This window comes from Tetrao urogallus, assembly GCF_951394365.1.
Source record: "Tetrao urogallus genome assembly, chromosome: 17".
Lineage (NCBI taxonomy): Eukaryota > Metazoa > Chordata > Aves > Galliformes > Phasianidae > Tetrao > Tetrao urogallus.
The window spans coordinates 5,195,733-5,216,188 of record NC_136830.1 but is presented as its reverse complement, the minus strand read 5'-3'; the positions used below and the strand labels follow the sequence as shown (position 1 = coordinate 5,216,188).

Genomic DNA, 20,456 nt, shown 5'->3' with positions numbered 1-20,456 from the left:
TATAGGTGGTGATAAAGGTGTGTTTGCTGAGAGGCTGATGTCATGCTGACCTCTCATGGTAGTACATTTCATCATGGAAATATTGATTAGCCAAGAATGCAAAGTTCTTAAAATTTCAGGCCCATGAGTCTAGCCGTAGCTCCATGTAGAGGTTAAAGAACTCGAAGTATGGTAAAAGGACTTTAAAACAGTGCTGAGGGTGAGTGGGATTTTGATCAATGCTGCTGGTTCATTCTTACTTACTGAAAGCAATACTTAGGCTGCACTTAAAGTAACCCATGCAGGCACATACAGCCTCAGAGAATAACAGTGAAACCAAGCTCCAAAAGTCACTTAGAGCATCACCTATGTTCTAAAGTAATTTCCTATCAAATTAAGCTTGTTAGTGTTATGAATTCCTCAATTCCAACATTTTTAGTAAAATATTTGGTATTTGTAGCAGCCATTAAGAAAAACAACAAACCACACTGTGAACTGTATGCAAAGCTGTGTTCTGAGACTCCACAAGAATCCTGCTGTACAGGATCGAATTTGTTAATGACTTTTAAATGCCAGTATTGTACCTGTGGAACGAGGGAGATACTTAGAGCTGTGTACCTGCAACAAAGACAGTGGAAAATCACCAAAAGAAAGATGTGAAATATTACATTTCCTCCCTTCTGCCGAGGTTGGTTCTGTGCAACATTTTGTTGCACGGGTTTTGCCTGAAGCAGTTTTCCAGCAGCCTTATCCTAGAGCCTTCCTCCCTCTGCATGCACCACTGGGGCTGCAGCCAACCCCTCGTAACCACAAATTGCTTTGGACACGAGCACAGAGCAGCTCGAGTTCAGTGCCACTGAGAGTGGAGTTTAAAAAACACCCATCTCTGATCACTGGCAAGACAAAGGGGCACTGAAATTAAGCACACCAATAGGAAGCACTGCTCTAGGAAGCCAGGTGAAAGGCAGCTTTGTGAAAACGTGAACAGAGGGAAAGGGGCAAACCTGCGAAAGCCCTGTGTCAGGGTTGATTAATAGGCAGCCAGGGATTGCAAGTGCTACAGAAGGGTGTGGGTGGGCTTGGACAGCACCCAAATCCATCTTTCAAAGAGAAGGGAGGACACAAGATGCAAAGTGCTGCCCATGTACCCAACACCGCACGGCTTGCACATCTGTGCCATTCCGTTCAGTTACCTGTGACACAGCCGGGTCCCTCCAGCATCACAGCACGCTGAGTGACTTCTCCTCTGGGGAAGCAACGATCCCACCTGAAGCCCGGCCTCAGCACAGGCACTTCCTGAAGCTCGGGGCGCACCTCTGCCCCACAGCACAGGGGCTGCAGTGAATTCTTCGAAGAGCTGTGAAGGAGCTGCGGCTTTTACATAACAGCACCTCCTCCCCTCGCCCACCCGGCTGAGTCAGCACGGTTTGCTCTATCTGCTGTTTGCTATTTCGGCGATAGCAGAAGGTTAGGGCGGCTCCGCAGCCACCACAAATGGAACACAGCAAGAAAAGCATTTTTAAAGGGATTTTCTTCCATCTATTAACATCAGTTCTTCTCCAGGAGGGCTTCTATTTTACACCGCTATTCAAGGGACAGATATTACATCATGTTCTTTCTGCCATCTGACTCATACTCCTAAATAACTTTGGTTGACTCATTTCTCCTGACTTGACTTGGCTGAATTCTTTTTCCTCCACTAACAAAAGAAAAGCAGGCTTCCCCCTTTTCCCAGAGCAAGAATTTAGATGCTTCCATTCTAGGTAATGGTGGGAAACAAAAACAGATTCCAACTTTGCTATGACTGAGATGCACAGAATCTGAGTATAGCTGCCCGTTATCAGTGGCACACCAAGTGGACTCATCATAACCAGCTGATGAGAACATGAGCAATGGCTTTGTTATGAAGTTATTTTCCTGCTAATTTAAGTTCCGCATTCACTTACTACTGTTACCTTGCTAAAACACATCATTAGCATTAAAAAACACCAGTCTACATGATTAAATGAAGCCACAATGGAGCGTGGCACCAAGAGAGATACGATGTTTTATTTAAAATCAGACCACAGTAGATTACAGAAAGACATTATGCAAACAAATCCACTGTACATTTCACAACTCGCCAGGCATACAAAACTGCCCCTTTATTTGACTGTCCAGGATTACACAGAGGAACCGTTCAGGTGCAGGACAACTCTGCCTCCTCTGAGCTCAGTGTTTGCCAAGCAGCTCCCAACTGTCTGTGTGAGCTCTACTTCATTCCAGTTTGAGGGGGCAAAGAAGTCCAAAAGAGGCAGAGGCTGAGGTTGCGGAGATGGGGGCACACAGCCGCCCATGAGCGACCGTGCCCAGGGCCCTGCCTCCTGGAACCACACAGCTCTTATCCTAAACGGTCCCTCAGGGTCAGTGGCACAAAAACGACCCACGTGGAGCAGCTCAGTGCGACCCAGCCTCCGAGGGACAGCGCGGAAGTGCAGAGAACTCATCCTGGAGTTTGAGCCCTTCAATGCTGATCATTGTTCAAAAAAACCCCAAAACATCCCCTCCCCTCCCCCCTCCCAAAAAAAAACAACCATAAACCCAACAAACCAACCAACAACCCTATCTGCATATAATTGAATTAGTCATAACTTAGAAAATCTGCATACAAAAAGACTGGCAAAAGTAATGCCATCCTAACAGAGCATTTTCAATGCTACCAACACTCTAAAGCCGTGTTACACATCATGTTTAAAAGATTTTTCTCCACTCCAATTGCTTTGGGGAAGTATATGCTATTTGCAGCAGACATTAAGAATCCTCGAGACAACATAATATATATTTTGGCAAGCATACTGAGCCAGCCCCCCCCAACTCTCTGCTTGCCTATGGCATTATAATCTATCTTATCAACAGTGCAAATTAGTACAGTCCTAAACATCCTAGCCATAGCAGAATTGATTAGCTCTAACAGAACAGAAGCTGTCAAAGGGCAACAGTTTAAACCACTGGCACACCTCTTGCCCGATTCATTCACATTAGTGTTTCTGAAAGGGTTTAAACAGCTTCCCACGATCGTTTTTCTCCTATACCCTTAAACATCACCAGCAGTCAAGTATATATTTACAGGTTGTGCGCATCCACACGCAGTTAATGGCAAAACATTTTCTGTGAGCAGCTGGATTTCAGTTATGGGATTGCTATAACTGAAACATCACATTAGTTATATCACCTATCTCAAACTAACCCATCAGTGAAGGCAACTATAAGCTTACAAATAGCAGATACAGTTTTTTTCCTAAAGTACAAGGGTGAGAGTTTTGTAGAAGAAAGTGCTCTTGAAGAGCCCTTAAATCAGTTAAGCAATGGCTATTCAAATGATAAAGTATCCTAGTATTACAATCACAGGTAGTGATCCTAAGGCACATCAGCCACATGCATATGCAACAATGCATTGTTTTGCTCTCCACAGAAAAACTGCATTAGCTTTGTCTGTATTTAGTCAGCACAAGAAGTTTGTTTTTAGATAAAGTATCCCTGAAAGGTCTCGTTATCACAAAAGTTACCAAAAGACAGAAAATTTAACAGGTAGTAAAAATACTTTCGAACTACTAACACCAATAAAGTTAGGTACACAAAATGCAGTGCAAAATCACAGTACACTTACCTATCACCTCCGTGACTTCTGAGGATCTGCAACTCTCAGAAAAAAAGTTGGCACTGGATAAGTGTAAAATATACCTGGCTGTTTTTATTAAATGCTAGCAAAACTGATTGGAGAGTGTTGTGGAGTTGGTGTAGCAGGCTCCATGTACGGATCTCTGTACTCAGTCACCACCCCAGGAGCTCCCAGCCACCTTTCTTCTTCCTAGGACACAAATCCTTTCTACAGCAGATTTATGTTTAGCGTTCAGACACAGCAGTTGCCATCCAAATACCAGCACTAAAAGCACAGCAAAGTTGTTTTGAAACGTGTCATAATTAACCATGCTTACACAAAGCTTCAATGATAAAATAATACCAAGAAAAGAAGATATTACACTATTGTAAAAAACACATCTTGTACCATCACTAGATTACAGAGAAAACACACTTTGCAAACAAATCCAATGCACGTTGCTTCACAAACTCCCCCATCTACAGAAACTTTCCAGATCTACACTGGGGAATGGGTTTAGATGCCAGTCACAGTGACCAGCCTTCTGCCCTTTGTCATCAGAAGGCAAAGCAAGCCAAATAACCGTATTTTCGGAACAGACAGCTTCCTGTTATGAGATTAATTTCAGATTAGTACTTGCTTGCAACCACCACACTCCAGAGGAAATGATTAAGGGACAATCTAGGGCCTTGCATAAAGAAAAACAAGATCAGATGTTGTATTTTGACTGAAGCTGTTTGTAGTGCAGTCTTCCAAACTACGCAGCGTATTCCAGGACAACGATAAGGAAGTGTTTTAAATAATAGAGAAGATACGTGACAAATTCTGGATGATGCCTTTCTTAAACTGCCATGAAGTAGTCGGATGTTTTTTTTGCAGAAGTGACAGTTAATCTGTGCTCCTATTCTGCATGAGCAACAAGTGTTGAGAGTCGCCTCCCCTGCTGCAGGATTCCATTACCAGCACGCACCTGCACCTCAGGCTTCCAGAGTCATACTGAGAATGAAACATGCCCTGCCATAGGAAGCCGCCCCCTCTGGAGGCACAAAAAGCCAAGAGCAGATTATGTAAGAGGCAAATAGCAACCACAGAACTCAAAAACCTCCTCTGTTGTGACTTCTCGCATGGAGAAATATTAACTGCAAATTCCAAATAGACAGGCGTGCCGAGAACTGCACAATGAAATTGTGGGCAATTACATGATAGGAAAATCCAATACTTAACTAAGAAAATACCCTGCCTAAATTCCTGGAATCACATGATATGAAAAGCTAAGCACCAGTTTAAATTAAAAGAACAAAACAATCACTTCTGTATGCAGGGTATGGAAGAGGAAAAAAAACAAAAACGTAAGAAAGTCTCAAAAGGTAAAGAAATAAAAATGCCTGTTAAAGTCTCTCTAGACTCTGAACCGGCTGTACAATTTAGATAAATTTCAAGAGACCAGGACTCTCAGGATACCAGCTATTCAGGAATGGGAAGAGCATGTACTTTTATTTTGAAAAGTCTAAGGTAACAACTGAAATGTAGAAACAAAACTCCTGTAACTTTCAATATTTAAAAAGAACTTTATCCAACAACAGCTTCACCTCAGTGAGTTCGCTGCGCACCTGGCCAGAACTGCCACAGTCTGGGTGCACTGCAAAAGCTGCTATTGAGGTCCATTAAAACTCTTCACCCAGGATTCAGATATGGCTGTTACCACACAAACACTGGCACTGACAGAGAATTCTTTAGGGAGACAAATAGCTCCTGGTTTGCCACACGCACATCCAGCTGCAATGGGAACACACCAGAACAGAACAGGACGCTGATCTGCCATCGCTAAAGAATTCAGAAAGATTTATAAAATCAGGAAATCCACTGTGCACTCCTGCACATCTAGCCCTTACCATCTTCCTAGAAAATCCTCGTTGCCACTGATATTTGAAAACAATAACATCCACCAGACACAATTTCAGACCTCTGTGCCAGAGCTCAAATTTTATACTCCATTGTGCAAAAAAATAGAGGCTTTCCACTGCCTACGTTAAGTCTCTGACAGGGGGAGAAAAAGGAACAGTAAGCACCAACACGTAAGTCAGGCGCACCAAAATATTCACTGGAGGATAAAACCAGGATGTGGTGGAAAGCGAGGCGGTCTTTGGGGAAGAGCTGGAGGATACTGTGGTACAAACTGAGAAGGGCAGCCTGGCTGTGGCAACTGACTCACGGCCTGAGCTCCAGCTCGAGGTGGGAGAGGAGGATACGGAGCACCTGGATAAGAAACGGCTGGTCCTGAACTCGCGGCCGCAGTAAACGGAGTAGGAAAGCGTCCTGCTGGGACGGAAGGAGGAGGGGGAGGTATTCGTCGGGGTGCAGCTGAAGGAGGGGGGTTTGCATCCGAAGTGTAGGAATCTTGAGGTGCTGGCGTCGCGTCGGCTGCCCGCGGCTGAGGCTGCGGCGGTGGAAGTCTTTGTCCCTTGAGCACCATCTCTTGGAGCTTCTCGATTTTCACCCGCCGCAGGTGAGCCAGCTTTCGCTTGCTCTGGTACTCATCAATGAAGGAATCCAGGGGGATTTCGCCATCAAGAAATTTTTCTGCCATGTTCTGTCAAATATGGGATAACCTCTTAGAAATCAGCACGCTCCAAGGCAATCTAAAGAGCTCCAGCCTAAAAATAACGTTCTGCCTCTGATTCCCCAATGATGAGCATGCTAAGAATTGCGAGCAGGATTTTGAAGCAGTTATTACTCAGATGCACCGGGAGCTAAATACCATTTTAACTGAAATTTATACAGAAGTACCAGCAGTACGAACATCTGAATTTAGCTCTGATCATTCCCTTGATCATCAGAGACAGGACTGAACCGAGCGCAACAGCTTTCCAGATTGCCAGCAAAGCTGAATCACGGTTTAGAACTGTTTGCAATGCCAACAGAAACATGGAGAACTCAGCACAGGGAGGCAGATTATTGCTAAGGCAGGTTTAAGACTCATGCTTACTTGCAGCAAAGCAAACCTTTGGGTAAATGATGCTTTAATAATTAAAAGACGTGACCACACATATAATCATGAAATTCAACTCGTCCTGGGAACATCTTTTTGTAATCACAACTCAGGACCAAAAAGATCTTTTCCCTGATGCTATGTAGTTATAGAGAACGTCCTACAGGCAGATCTGCAAACAAAACTAACCACTTCCACTGCTCTAAAAATAAACCACCCATCAAGCACTCATATCCCAGCAAGCAGTGACCACTGGCATCTAGACAGATACGTTGAAATCACAATGGAATATTCCACCAGAACTGCTACAAAATCAGCCCTCCCATCCTACAAACCGTCACAGGCACAGTCTTTCATTAGGTTAATAATTGACATTTGTAATGGATCAATACATACACCAGGCAGACACCATTAAAAAGATTTCCACGCTCATTCGTTATTAGTTTGAAGGCAGTGCCAAGGAACTAAGAGGGTTTGGCTTTCATTGCTGAAAAACAGCATCTTCTTAAACTTCAATGGGCTCAAGAGCAAAAAATTACTCAAATCTCACTGAAATCAAATGACTGTTAATGACATTCAAAGCAAAGACCAAATCATATTTTCAAAAACATCCCTTTAGACTATTACATGTTCAACAGTATACTTCAGCTATGCACACCCAAAATCTTCACTAACGGTTAAAAGGTTAGAAATGGTTAGAAAGAACTGAAATGTACTGTCCTTTCCTTACCTCTGTGTCTTCCTCAATCTTAGCCCCCTCGGTCTGAAGGAGAGCTAGCAGTGTCTCCAGTGAGGCATTACTGGATTGTCTATCTGCAATGGCATGAAAAGAATAAATTACAGCTGTTTGTATGTGACTTCTAAATGAAGCTATAAAGTGTCAGCCAGCACAGAAATTGTCTGCAGTGCGTATGTACAAATAGTATGCTCTCATGTTTTAGATGGGGTGATCTACAGTGAGAAAATACAACATTTAAGTAGTTTAAGAATATAAGCACAGTGCTACAAAGCTGTGATTTAATTCTAATTTTATGTTCACAATAATGAAAGAAATCACCTTCAGAAGTGCAGAATCAGATGCACAATGCTTCATAATTCAGTAAGGAATGAGAACGTTAAATACAAGAATGTTTGCTTTATGATTAATCACAGAGAATTCAAATCATGTTTTGCTTTTAAACTAGGTGGACAAATTCAGTCGTTTAGAAAACAAGAGCTAGGTAACCACAGCAGGAACAGAAAGAATCCACAGCGTGTTTCTGGGTGGAACAGATCCTTAGCAATGATCTAGCTCTGAGCTTTGTGAGAATGACATTTCATTTCTTACCTTAACTTATAAAGCTAAAAATGAGAGCACGCAAAAATAACAAAGCGCACAACAGCTTTTAGATTCACTGATAGAACGGCCAATCATCATAATCAACTGGAAATGTTACCTAATTTTGTTTTCTTTATCTGGTATGCTTCAAAAAGGACTTGCAGCTCTTGATATTTTTGAGTCAAAGTTGCTTTCAAAGACTCCAACTTTGGCTGGTACAGAAGATTGCCTTCTGCCAGACTGCGGTTGCTGGCGAGTGTCATGTCCTTGCTGTGCTGAACATTTTGGGCCTGCAAGAAGAAAGGTCCATGAAATGACAGTGCAAACATTAAGCAGCATTAATGGTTATGTAGACAACTGCAGAATTTTGAAACATGAACGGCAGAAATAGGCAATTTTTGGAGTGAGCACAACTGCATCGAACCTGAAATGATGCTTTTGGACTTCTTGCAGTTTGCTCATACCTACACATGCTCACGATTTCATCAAGGCAGCCTTTATGAGCTTTGCGGAAGCCAGGTTTGGAGAATTCTGCTCTGGGTGTCACATTAGAGTCATTAAAAGATTCAGACAGGAAAAAAAAACCAAACAAACAAGCCAGGGAATAAAAAGCAAGGGATCCAATTTCAGTCTGACTCAACAAGTGGGACAACTTTCCCATGGCACAACAGACAGATTCTGTTAATTCACCCTCAAAATCAATGACACGTTTGGTGCACTTTTTGTGACCTCCTACACCAATACGCCCCTTGTACAGGGCAGCAGTGGGAAACACAGTGCCTTCCTCCTTTCATGCTCACGGGCTGATACAGGAGTGCCACAGCTTTGAGAAAGAGGAAACCTGAACAAGCTATTGACAGCCCCTGAAAGTGAGGGGGTCAGAACTCAGGTATTCTTGGCACTCTGGGCGCACTGGCAGGTGCAGCAGGTGAAAATATTTCCCGAGTGTACAACAGTATCTTCAAAAGCACTTCCTTTAGGAACATTTATACGCCACTTTAATCTGCTAACTTCACATCTGGCTCAGATTTGGCCCCAGATACTGCTCCTGAAATACCAAAGTTGCACTTTCTTTTCCCCAGTTCTTGCAAAGCAACTTTAAAAAAAAAAATCAAAAAGTATAATGCTGAGTCCTAAAGACTGCATCAATCAGAAGAGAATTCTGTTCCCAAGTTATACAAATGGGAGAAACTGGCTTTGTAACACAGTTTTGCCTTCTCAGGATTCTCACATCAAGCCTCAACACTTTGCAATCCTCTGCTTGTCTGTAATTTGAACACTTTCCAAGAATAAAAAGAGAACTCTCTCTTCTCACTTTCAAATCCAATGCAAAATAATATAAACTGGTTGCTTTCGTGTGTTTGTTCCCACATGATCCAACTCTGCTAGACTCGCTTTTCAAAAGCTGAAGTCCCTGTTTTACAATATTTTCCTAACTATTATGAGTGGAACCAAAAAGCACACTATTTCACAGCTTAATGACGGCTTAACTGACACCCAGCTTCTTACCAACCAACCTCCCTCCACCACAGGTTTTGTTATTGAGCTGCCTTCTGCACTGCCAATGACTGCACTAAAAGATTAATGCTTTCTGACTCCGCTCCTCTTTCAGCTCCTTAATGAGCAAACAACTTCCTTCAAGCAACTCAGATTTGATCTGGTGATTGCATTTTCTCAGCTCGTAAGGCTGATGCTCTCATTTCAAAGCGGCTGTGCAGTCAGCCTGGGAGGACCAGTTTTATGGGTGGACTTTGATCTTTCTTTGGGATGAAGACGTTAGGTACATTTTTGCTAGTGGAAAAAAGGGTGGAATGAAAGATACACAAACCTATAAACGTTTCAAGTACAACTCCCAGGGAAAGGAAATTGCTCAAATCATATGTTATAAAGAAGACAAGAAAGGCAGAATAACAGAAGAAGCTCTCATGCACCCTGACTGACGTCCTCGGTCAGACTGTGAAGGAGGAAACACCCAACTTTCTACAAGGACTTTCTGAAGGACTTTTACAGCATGATGGATCCGTAAAGATGAATAAATATCCTCATAACAGGAATGTATCTTGTAAATATACAGAACAATCAGTACTACGACAGCACTTGTAAAGACATATTTACCCGGCTTGATGGCAAACAAGCAAAGGTGATCCAGCTAGGTGTAACAGGGAGCGATTCCCTCTGCTATCTCAACCTACTGACATCTAATCCTTGTGGCCTAATGCATGTTTAGGTGAAAGCCTAATATAGGTTAGCTTAAAGCAGAAGAAAAGTTGACATATTCTTAGTTTTCTTGAAATTACACAGGACTCAGTGACTCAAAGCTTTCCACAAGCTGCTAAGAAGGGCACACTTTTCTGCAGAAGTTGATCAAAAACAGGATTCACACGTCATGATCAGGTGTCCTCACTTCCAGCGTTACTCTGTGTCACATTTCTTTTCTAAAATATTCTGTTGAATAGATGAGAAACTTGTATAGAATCTTGTTTAAAACTGTGAGAAGAAGCAAGCCTTCAATCACAAGGCAAACCAAAGAACAGCTTATTTCCAAAGCAAAGGGGAAGACTCATTCATTTGTATGGGATGTTGAACCAGGAGGTGAATGCTTCACCTCTGGCAAAAGTTTGAAGTTTATGGAGGGACGAAATTCTGTTCATAGCAAATAGAACAAACCAAAGCAACTTGAATACAATCACAATTTAAAAAAAAAACAGAATCATATCTGGCATGGATGAGAGTTCAGTTTAATAACCTTTCCTGCAAATGTTCCGCCACACTTAGGAGTAAATTCAAGGAATCTGAAAAGCAAATATGTAACCTAAATAGCCCTAAAGAAAAACTTCCGAAGAGTGGACCGACTCAAAAACCAACAAACACAGAGTTACAAAATAACATGAGCATCAAAGGAGCAGTGCAGCACCATCAGCCCATTAAGATCACCAGCCGAGCACAACGTATGCCCTCCGCATCGCTTCACGGCTTTCACGAGCCCAGCACAACAGCTGCAACCAGAGAGGCAAGGAATAAATCCAACCTGAGTTCTTCTGTTGTCAGATCTGTTGTATGACAAAAAAATTGATACAGAAGGAAATTGCTGCACTGCATCAAACGTTCACCTGCCCAACGGAAGCAGCAAGCAAACAGCACACAGCCAGCAGAATTGCTAACGAGACTTTGAGGTCATGAGCACTTCAGCAAGCAGGAAATCTTAATCTTCAAACAGATGAAAAATACCAGTCAGAATTATGATACATAACGAGACAGGATGATGGTACTACTTTTTTTTTTTTTTTTCTTTTTACTTTTGAGGCCTCCCCATGAATCCTAATTGGGGCTAACAGGGCAGATGGACTGAGTGGAGCACTCTGAGACCAAACTGCACGCACAGCAAGGTTAACAAAGCCAAATTCAGCTTTGTGCAGCCCTTCTAATATTCAGGTGCTTAAAAAGTGCCCAAGCCACCTACTGATACTTCCAAAAAGAAGTATCTTAAGGAGCTACAAATAAAACAACAACAAAAAAAAACCCACACCCAAACAAACTATCCAACTGTTCCATTTCGATTGCTTTATAGATAGCAGACATCCACGCTTTCGTTTCAGGTTTCTCTGGTCTTTTTCCAGCCTTTATCATTCCCACATTCTTTCTTCCATTTTTTAGGGACAAAGCTTGCCGTCACTCTGCAGAAGTGCAACTGTGCACATTTGGAGTGACAAATTAACCCCTGAAATAGGAGCTAACAGGTGCAGGGGAGGAGAATAAAGACTTCTGGTACAGAAAACGTATGAGAGCTTTTCATCAAACGCTGGTATGCTGAATGATAGTACAGCTTCTAACGGCACCAGCTTGGTAATAAATATTAATACATAATCCAAAGTAATTAGATTTGCTAAATTTAGGTCTCCCAATTATGCACGCAGTGGTTTTAAAAACGAGGAAATAAAGATTAAGAGGCGAGTTTCAATTCCTGGGTGTTTGCTTCAGAGGAAGGCGGTGCACAGAGCCGCAATCAGTGCCATTACACGCAGGCAGGTTATCATCAGATGCTTTGCTGGAACACAGAACTCCGTCATTGTCACCACGTCTAAACCCTAACTCTGCAGCTAAATTTCACGTTTGGCAAACAAGAACACAACCACTTACACCATGTGGTTTTGGGGCAGGATGAGGAATCCGGGCACGCGTTCACACAGCTTGAACTTGGACTTTTCCTTTAAACAGTTTTTGAGAACGGGTAACATTGAAAACCCCTCCTGTGCTTGCCAGTGTACTCCGAAATGCTGGAGCAAGAGGAAGGCAATACATTTTTTGATGACTCCATTTCACATAATTAAGGTCTTGAAAAGCAAACAACTTTTGGCAGCAGAACTCGAGCACGCAGTAACACAATGCTGCACTGTTCCTAAAGCAACGTTCCAGCACAGGTCAAGAGAAAACCAATTCTCACCACAGAAATTCATCGAAGCACCACCAGTATCACATCACAAACTTGCTGAGACTGACTTTTATGAACAATGTGCTTTTATTTCGTGAAGATGAATCTTGTCAATGTACAACAGAGATTAACCTCAAAGGATTATCACAAAAACTCCTCCGTTTTAAAAGTCTGGGAGTACCAGACAATTGGCTTCCTTCCTCTTTCCAATAGACAAGATGTTCCTTGTTCAGGAGCTGGAAGCCCAGAGGCTTCAAAAACAACCTTACAGACAGAAAAAGGATCTTAGCTCTTTGATGCCCTGTTTTCACATACCTGGGGCTATGATGCACAGGTCACTGTAGAGGCATATTACCCCAGTGAAATATATATGTGTGCACAGCCAGACAGATTTTATATATATAGATAGACAGATATATGCATACACCCCCATGATGACACATACAAATGCTGCTCAAGTGCTGTACACTCCCTTTAGGGCTGGGAAAGAGCCTATTTTTAGCTATTAGCGAGAAAGCCAAGTGATTTTCCAAATCCTCCTCTTTGTGAACAAAACATTGGTTTTTTGAGCTGGGTTTCCCTTGCAACAAGGAGTACAAAGGTTTCTTCCATTATGAAATAATCAGCTTTAGCCAATTTTGCCACTGAAAATACAAGTGACCTCAAAGGAGTGACTCAGGAACCACGATTTAGTTAGTGTGCCCCATTTAAGTTATCAATTTAAGGACTTTGGAACAACCCTATGACAAAGGTACACACAGACCGAAAATGAGATTTCTACACAAGCAGCACTGAAGTCAGCACAGTTCCTCCTTAATGCTCAGGATTTCCCTCTCCCTCTTCCTGCTGCATACTTCACAGCGCAAAACTGGAACCCAGCAGCACAAAGCCAGAGAGCAAAACCTTCAATGAAGGCAAAAACAGAATGAGGACGAAGCATTCAAGAATGGCCACTTCCAAGATGTACAAACACTTTTGAGTTGGACAGGCTCTACTAAAACCCTCCGTGCACAATAAAAGAGGATTACAGCAGACAGTAATGTCACTGTATTTCCACACAGCTCAAATACCTTCAAACCTAGCCACACTTTCCAAACACCACAAAATATTCCCTCGGGCCCAGAGAACTTTACTCTACAATTTAAAAGCCTCCTGCTGCCAACTAAAGAGGAAAGCTGGAGGGTCACATTGTGAATATGCTCTAATTCTGCAGTAAAAGAGAATCTTTGTACTGAGGTCATGAGTCTGTTGCTGCTTCTGATCTAGTCTGAAGCACGTATTGACAAGAAACAAGCAGACTGCTGAGGCCACCTACCAGTATACATGGACAGAGGTTACATGAAATCAGTGATACTGCACCCAGCTAAAGCCACATCTGCACTGAGCTAAAGCCCATTACAACCTGTTGACTTTCCCTAAATATTTTGTCTTTACACAGAAAGGTTCTCCTATCTCCCAGCAACCCACCAGCATCTCTAAGGTCTTTCCCTGCTTTACTCTTTTACAGCAGTATCAGTATCTTCAACAGTTTCCTAAGTTTTCATATAAGCCTGTATTTTGAGAAGCCGTTACACTCAGCCTCAATGCACAAATCTATTTACACAAAGGGCAGAAGATGGACAGCACAGCAAGAACCCTGGGTCACCTTCCTGCCCCAGCCCAGCTCTGCAGGGCCGCCCCACCTGTGACTCCTCAGCAGTTTGCTTGGAGGTCACCCAGAACGATTTCCTTGGAAGCACCAAAATAGGTTACAGCTACAAGAATTTTTCCCTGGGACTTCTTTACATTGAAGCAAAAGGAATTAATACAAGAGCCAGAGAAGCAGAGAACATCTCTTTCAAAATCTTCACATAAGCTGTTTCGTATTTGCTGCTGGCCAATCTTTTAGGAATGTTTGCTGGGAGAGACTCCATCAACACCATAATACAGCGTTCACTGGCACACAGAAAACCCCATAAAGGAGGAAGGCAGCAGCACGAAGCACACGGGTTATTTAACGTGAACAAGCGCAGCCCCAGACGTACGGCTCGGAGCCTGACACGCTGACAAAGACATTCCGAGAGCAGAGGAGCAGCAGCAGGCCGGGCAGCCCCGCACAGAGCCGCTCTTCTCACGGTCCGAGGGCTGGGACAGCCAGAACGCCCTGACAGAACCCCTCCTGCTGGCCCAGGCGTGAAAAAAAGGGCTGCATTAAACGGAGGAAGCGGGGATAAACAGGAAAAAAATAAGGGAGGAAATAAAAGAAAGGGCAAGGGGGAGTGGGGGGGTGGGAGACCCAACAAGGGAAAAAAACAACCGAGAACAAATAGGGAAAAACCCGGTGCCACCCTCACTCCGGCGGCGGCTCCTCAGCAGCAGGCGGGCGCTGTCAGCCCCCCCCGGCCCGGACGCCGCACAATGGCCGGGAGGACGGAGGGGAGAAGGGGGGAACAGGCGGCCGAGCCCCGGGGCGCCCCGAGGGCAAATCGCATCCCGGCGGTCCGACCGCGCAGCGCTGCGCTCACCTCTTCCATCTCGCGGGCCATGCCCTGCAGCCGCTCCTCATCGTCCAGCAGCGCGCTGAGCTCCTGCAGGCTCAGCCCCTCCAGCCGCCCCGCGTCCAGCGCCATGGCGGCGCGGCCCCGCTCCCGCCGACCGGAAGTGCCTCGGCCCCTCCACCCCGGCCCCGCCGGGCACCGCCCTGGGCGCCCCCTGCCGGGGGGGCGGAGCGGCAGCGGGAGGGGAGGAGAAGACCGGGCCGCGCCGCCGCGGGGGGGCGGCACCCAAAGAGCGGGAAGCGGGACGGTGTGTCCGCACAGCCGGGCCCTCGGCGCCGAGCGCGTTGTCCGCCTCGATCTTCGACGCCCTCGCGGTGCCTGCTGCGCCCGGTGTCGTGCGGTGCCTCCGCGCGGTGCCGCAGAGACGCGCTGGCGGTCGGTGGGCGCCCGTGTGGCAGCTGTGAGTGAGGAGGGAAATCGGTGTAACTGTTGAACTCGCGCTTCCTCCCTGGGCTGGGACGTGGTCACAGTGAAGCACAAAAGAGGGACTGCGTTATTGTTTGAGGCTGAATACCCATTTAGGTTAAAAATAGCTAAACATGGTATCTTGCCCAGCTTTGGTGCTGCCCCTTTGTCCACCTTAAGCACTTTCTTCAAGCGTGAAGGTCAAGAAGTGATCTAACAAAGATGTGTTTCATAGAGGTGTTTTAAACAAAGAAGTATTTTGAAAGAAGTATTTTTACAGGCTGAGAGAGCTGGGGCTGCACAGCATGGAGGAGAGGGGAGAGCTGAGAGTGGGCTGCCTGTCTGATGGGGCTGTGAGAGAAGAAGGACGGCTCTTTAGCAGGGCCTGTTGTGAAAGGACAAGGGGAAATGGCTTCAAACTTAAAGACGGGAGATTTAGACTGGGTAAAAGGAAGAAGTTTTTATAAGAAGGGTGATGAGGCACTGCACAGGGTGCCCAGAGGAGTGGTGGTGCCCCATCCCTGCAGATAGCCACGGTCAGGGGACGGGGCTGTGAGCACCGATGGAGCTGTGGGTGTCCCTGTGCACTGCGGGCAGTGGGACTACATGACCTTTAAAGGTCCCTTCCGACTCGAATGATTCAGTGAATCTACACCTGCAAAAGTGCATATCATCACCACTTTGCTGTGTGCTCTGTGGTAACACTTGGGAGCAGCAGCTCTCCAATTACCGCTGATGATAGCATGGCTGATGCATACAATTATGCCTGGAAATAATTAATTGTGTTAGCGTAGCTGAGATTGTATGCATTTCTGGGCACGCACCACCTCCTGCACTGGTTCTGTGCCTGACTGTGGGTGTGCTGGTTCCCGTATGTGTGACGGCAGAGAGAACCAGGATGAGCCAAAGGAGCTGGATAGGAAATGGCTGTGTGGCACTATCCTTGGTCTTTAGCATTTTTGATCTAACTGAAAAATCATACCGTAAACTGAATCAATCTCTGTTGTAATCCTATCTAGTTATAATGACATAAGCCTCATTCAGACCCAGTACCTCCTGGCAGACCTGAATGAAGACATGACAGCTGTATATTTGAGGTTTGTCCTGCAACTAAACTCAGCTGTCTGTTATCCCACAGGTCCTAGGACCAGCAATTCGTCACAGTTCATCCGGGTATGTTGCAAGTAGAGCACACCCAGAGGCAGGTAGGAAAGACCCGTGCACCTGGCAGCTGTGCTTGCTGAGGGTGGGGAGAACACAATTAGAGATATGGGCATGTGTCCGTTCCTCCACGTCAGCATGCCCACGTGGTGCTGTGGTATGTGCTGTGCTGTTCCTCATGTGGGTGCTTTCCTCGGGGCAAAGATGAGTAAGCAGCTGTACCCCTTGGTGGTGACATGAGTTTTCACAGCCAGACCTTGGTACTTAAACCAGGAGATAGCTGCAATGCCAACATGATGTCATACAGTGTGTTTGCACATGCCTGTCAAAAATGCAGTCACACTCTGCTGTTACCCCATTCTGTACATCTGTGCACACATACAAATACACATATGCACACATATATAAACAGGAATTAGTTAAGGAGTTAAAAGAAAGCCCTTCTTCTCAAGGATGATTTTAGCATAACATAGCTAGATAATTGGCATGGGGGAGTGTGGTTTAGAAGAGTCTGACTCAGCTTCATGTTGTAAATCTAGTCTTGCCACTGCCTTTCTGTGTGATCCTGAATGCTCTCAGCTTCTCTTAACCATAGGCCTTTTGCTTAAAATGAAAATTAATAATAACTGCTCAGTCCCACACTGAGGGTGGAGAGGGGGAGCTCACACTGAGTAATGCTTCTAGAGGTACTGAGGGTGAGTATCTCTGGGGAAGGGTATTGTTATCATTGTTATTACTGCATTGTCAACATGCTGTCAGGAAAGATGGTTCAGTATTGCAGTGATCTTCTAAGGGGATCTGCTCTGTTTTATTGCTCTAGTTGTTATGGAATAGATTATTTGAATCTGTCAATGGTAATAAGTACTAAATTAGTCTCATCATGTAGAACAATGAAGTCTTGACAAAACATAGCACAAGGAAAACATAATTTATTTGTGCTCAAGTACAACAAATCTTGAAAACACACATATGTCTATGCAGGTAAGTTTGGGTGCTGGAGATGTCGGAGAGGAGTGTCAGTATTAAACATCTGGTGCTTGTTAGTACTTTGATCAGCACCTGCGAGTTTGGCCAGAAAAGCAACTGAAGTTGAGAGACAAAAGAAAGGTCAGCTGCTTTGGAATATGTATTCTACTTGGGCAGGTTGGAAGCTGGCTTTCAACTCAGCAGCTTTCTTGAAAGGTTTTGTGGCAGCTCATCACTTGGGCAGAATGTGAAGAATAGAAGATAAAGCAGGATTTTTGGCCACAGGGATCGTCAAATAATGGAGTATATCTGAGATTTATCAGATTTATCCAAGCCCTGAATCCTCTTTACTTTTGCTAAAACCCTTTCAAAAGGTGACAGTATTCACGAACATTAAAAATGAAAGCAGGCAAAGTACAGAAGTTGTGATTTCTTATTAGAGGAGAAGTAGAACAAAAAACATTCAGAACACTACAGTGGAAGACATGTCATGATTAATAAGGAGTCAGGCTTCAGTCATGGGGAGAGCTGGCATCCAGCCCAGTTTAATTTAAATGTTAGATTCTTTTTTTTTTTCTTTTTAAATCTGATCCTGGATTTTGTTCTGTCATCTCGTATTCTTTTACAGTCAGTAGCCCTATGTGTGTGCATATTTATTATATTTAGACATATTTTGCAAGTCACCTTCACAACAACTTCTTTCCTTTTCCTGGAAAAACTGGTTGGTTATGTAGAGACTGAATTTGCAAGTCTAATCTTTGGAGTTTATTAACCCTTATTAGACTGGTTGCTCAATAGTTAGGTAAGTTCTCAGGCTTATTTGCAATTTAATTTCCTTTTATTTTGAAGTCCATGTTTCTGTCTAGATTTTATGATTTAAATTCCTTCACATATGAAAAAGACCTGCATATTCAGCATTCTGGAAGAGGAGGAGTAGTTCTGTTGGAAAGAGCAAGAATTAACTGTCAGTGCTTTTTCCACTCAGGAATCCACAGGCATGAAAAGAGAAACAGGTTTTATACCTGCATCTGCATTCCTTGGGCTCACAGTAAAGCTAGAGCAGAAAGGGCAGACTAAGATGCAGCTCTGAACCTGAACTGGAAACACTGAGTATTTGCTTGTGGTATTTCCAGACCTGCCAAAGACCTAGAAAGCCCAGCCACTGAAACACACACAACTGCATACTGAGGCAGTTTGGTGCACTGGGAGATGAGTTGCTGAAATAAACATGGCTGTGTTTTTTTCCATCACGCTGCGTTTCAGTTTACTGGGTCACTCAGCCACACACTTCATCTGTGCAAAGGTACAAAGGTCAACGTGTGTCTTTGGAGGATGGCTGAAACTATAGGATCTACTATTGAACTTTGTCTTGGATAAGGCCCTCCAATGTTTAAATCAAATCAGCCTCTGGCTGTAGGTATTACAGGATCCGTTCTTGAACTTTATCTTGGATAGGGCTCTCTAATAATTAATAAATCTGTGGTTAGACACATTACAGAGAATGGTTTAAGCTTATTAACAGTGTGGAAAACAACCTGCTATGGAGCACGGAGTCAACCTTTTCAGTCATGTATGCTGTCAGGTGACTCACTGTTTCCAGCTCTGCCATGACGGTCGTCAAGGTGCACTCCACAAGCTAAGGTTTCAGATAAACCCATCTGAGTTCCCTTTGAGAAGAAACTTATCTGCATCACTGTCATCAGTAAGTGCCTGAACAGTCTTTTTCGTGTTCCCATGTAAACATCAGCTCTGGGCAAACCCACAGCCATAAAATACTGCACTGCAGGCTTTCAGAGGGAACAGTGGCCTTATTTCCAGACTGTACAGATTGCCCACAGACAGTGTGGCCCAAAGACTTGCAGCAAACAGGTTCCAGCACTAAAGGAACTGTCGCTGTTGCACCAAGGTAAGCACATCCTCACTGCTGGGCTTAGTTTGGCCAACAGGCACCTCTGACCCCAGTTATCACATTGCAGACATATTCTGAGGTGGTGGCAGATTTGTGAGGTAGGGGAGACCCATCATAAAAAGAAATCTGGAATGATTTTGGAAAGCAGGATTTTCAGTAGTCACAGGATTTGTACTGGTTTGGCCAGCAGAAATGCCTGCGTTAGATTAGTACTGCTGGATGGAAAACCCTCATAGCTTTGGCATGCACGCAGATCCACTTGTCACATGCCAACAGAACAATAAAATAACTTGTAAAGCTCAAGGGAAAAGCAGCCTTGAGTTATCTGGATGCAAAAGACAGAATTCAGCACCCGCAGCAATGCACAAAATCAGTTCCTGTTATCAGCTTGGCCTGGAGCCACTAGCAGAGACAAGCTGCTCTTTCTGTGTGTCATTTCAGTTGAAGCTTTTTGGATTTTGGAGTACAGTGCTGGGATTATTGGCACACCGGGGTTGGGAAGCAGGGATCCCTTCTCAAAATTTCCTGTAGCCTTTGCAATAAAACTAATCCCTGCATATCCTTCAACTCCCCTTCTTGCAGCACTGCCTGGTGGGGCACACATGACAGGATCTCCTCTTTTCTGCCTTCTTACGTCCTAACAAGCATTGTCCTAACAGCACTTCCCAGGTGCTGGCTTCCCTCATTCCCAGGTTACCTATTTCCCCCCCCCTCCCCCCCCCAGTTTTTTTTTTTTCCAATTAACCAGCAATCAATTCTACTTCTGCAAACCACTGTCTGCATTCTGCTCACAGCTACTGATAAGAATGCAGATTTAATTGCTTGCCCTCTGGTGCTGGGTGGAATCTCCAAGCTCTTCATACCCACAATGAAGATTTTCATCAGGCAGAAATATACTGGCCATTTAGGGAAGTGATGAATGATGAATGACTCAAACTAGGCTTCGGATTGTGATTCCCTCCTAAATTGAGGGAGATAAGCCAAAGAGAGCTCTCCTCCTGAGGCACAGCTTTTCATGGTATCACAAAAGCAAGCAGCTAAAAAGACTTCAGCTACAGAGCACTGTGCTTTGACAACAGGTTATACAGCCTGTCCTTTTGTGTGAGACTGACTATCAGATGGGATC

The 20,456-nt window shown here is 44.3% G+C and overlaps 1 protein-coding gene across 1 annotated transcript; it reads right to left on the bottom strand.

Annotated features, from left to right (window-relative positions):
* Window positions 1-5,714: 5,714 nt before the first annotated feature.
* On the bottom strand, window positions 5,715-14,961 carry VPS37B (VPS37B subunit of ESCRT-I; the record flags this gene model as incomplete). The annotated part of the gene is made up of 4 exons (XM_079544105.1): window positions 5,715-6,206; window positions 7,336-7,418; window positions 8,042-8,213; window positions 14,857-14,961. 4 exons carry the CDS (start codon window positions 14,959-14,961, stop codon window positions 5,715-5,717), a joined length of 852 nt encoding a protein of 283 aa, XP_079400231.1.
* Window positions 14,962-20,456: the final 5,495 nt, after the last annotated feature.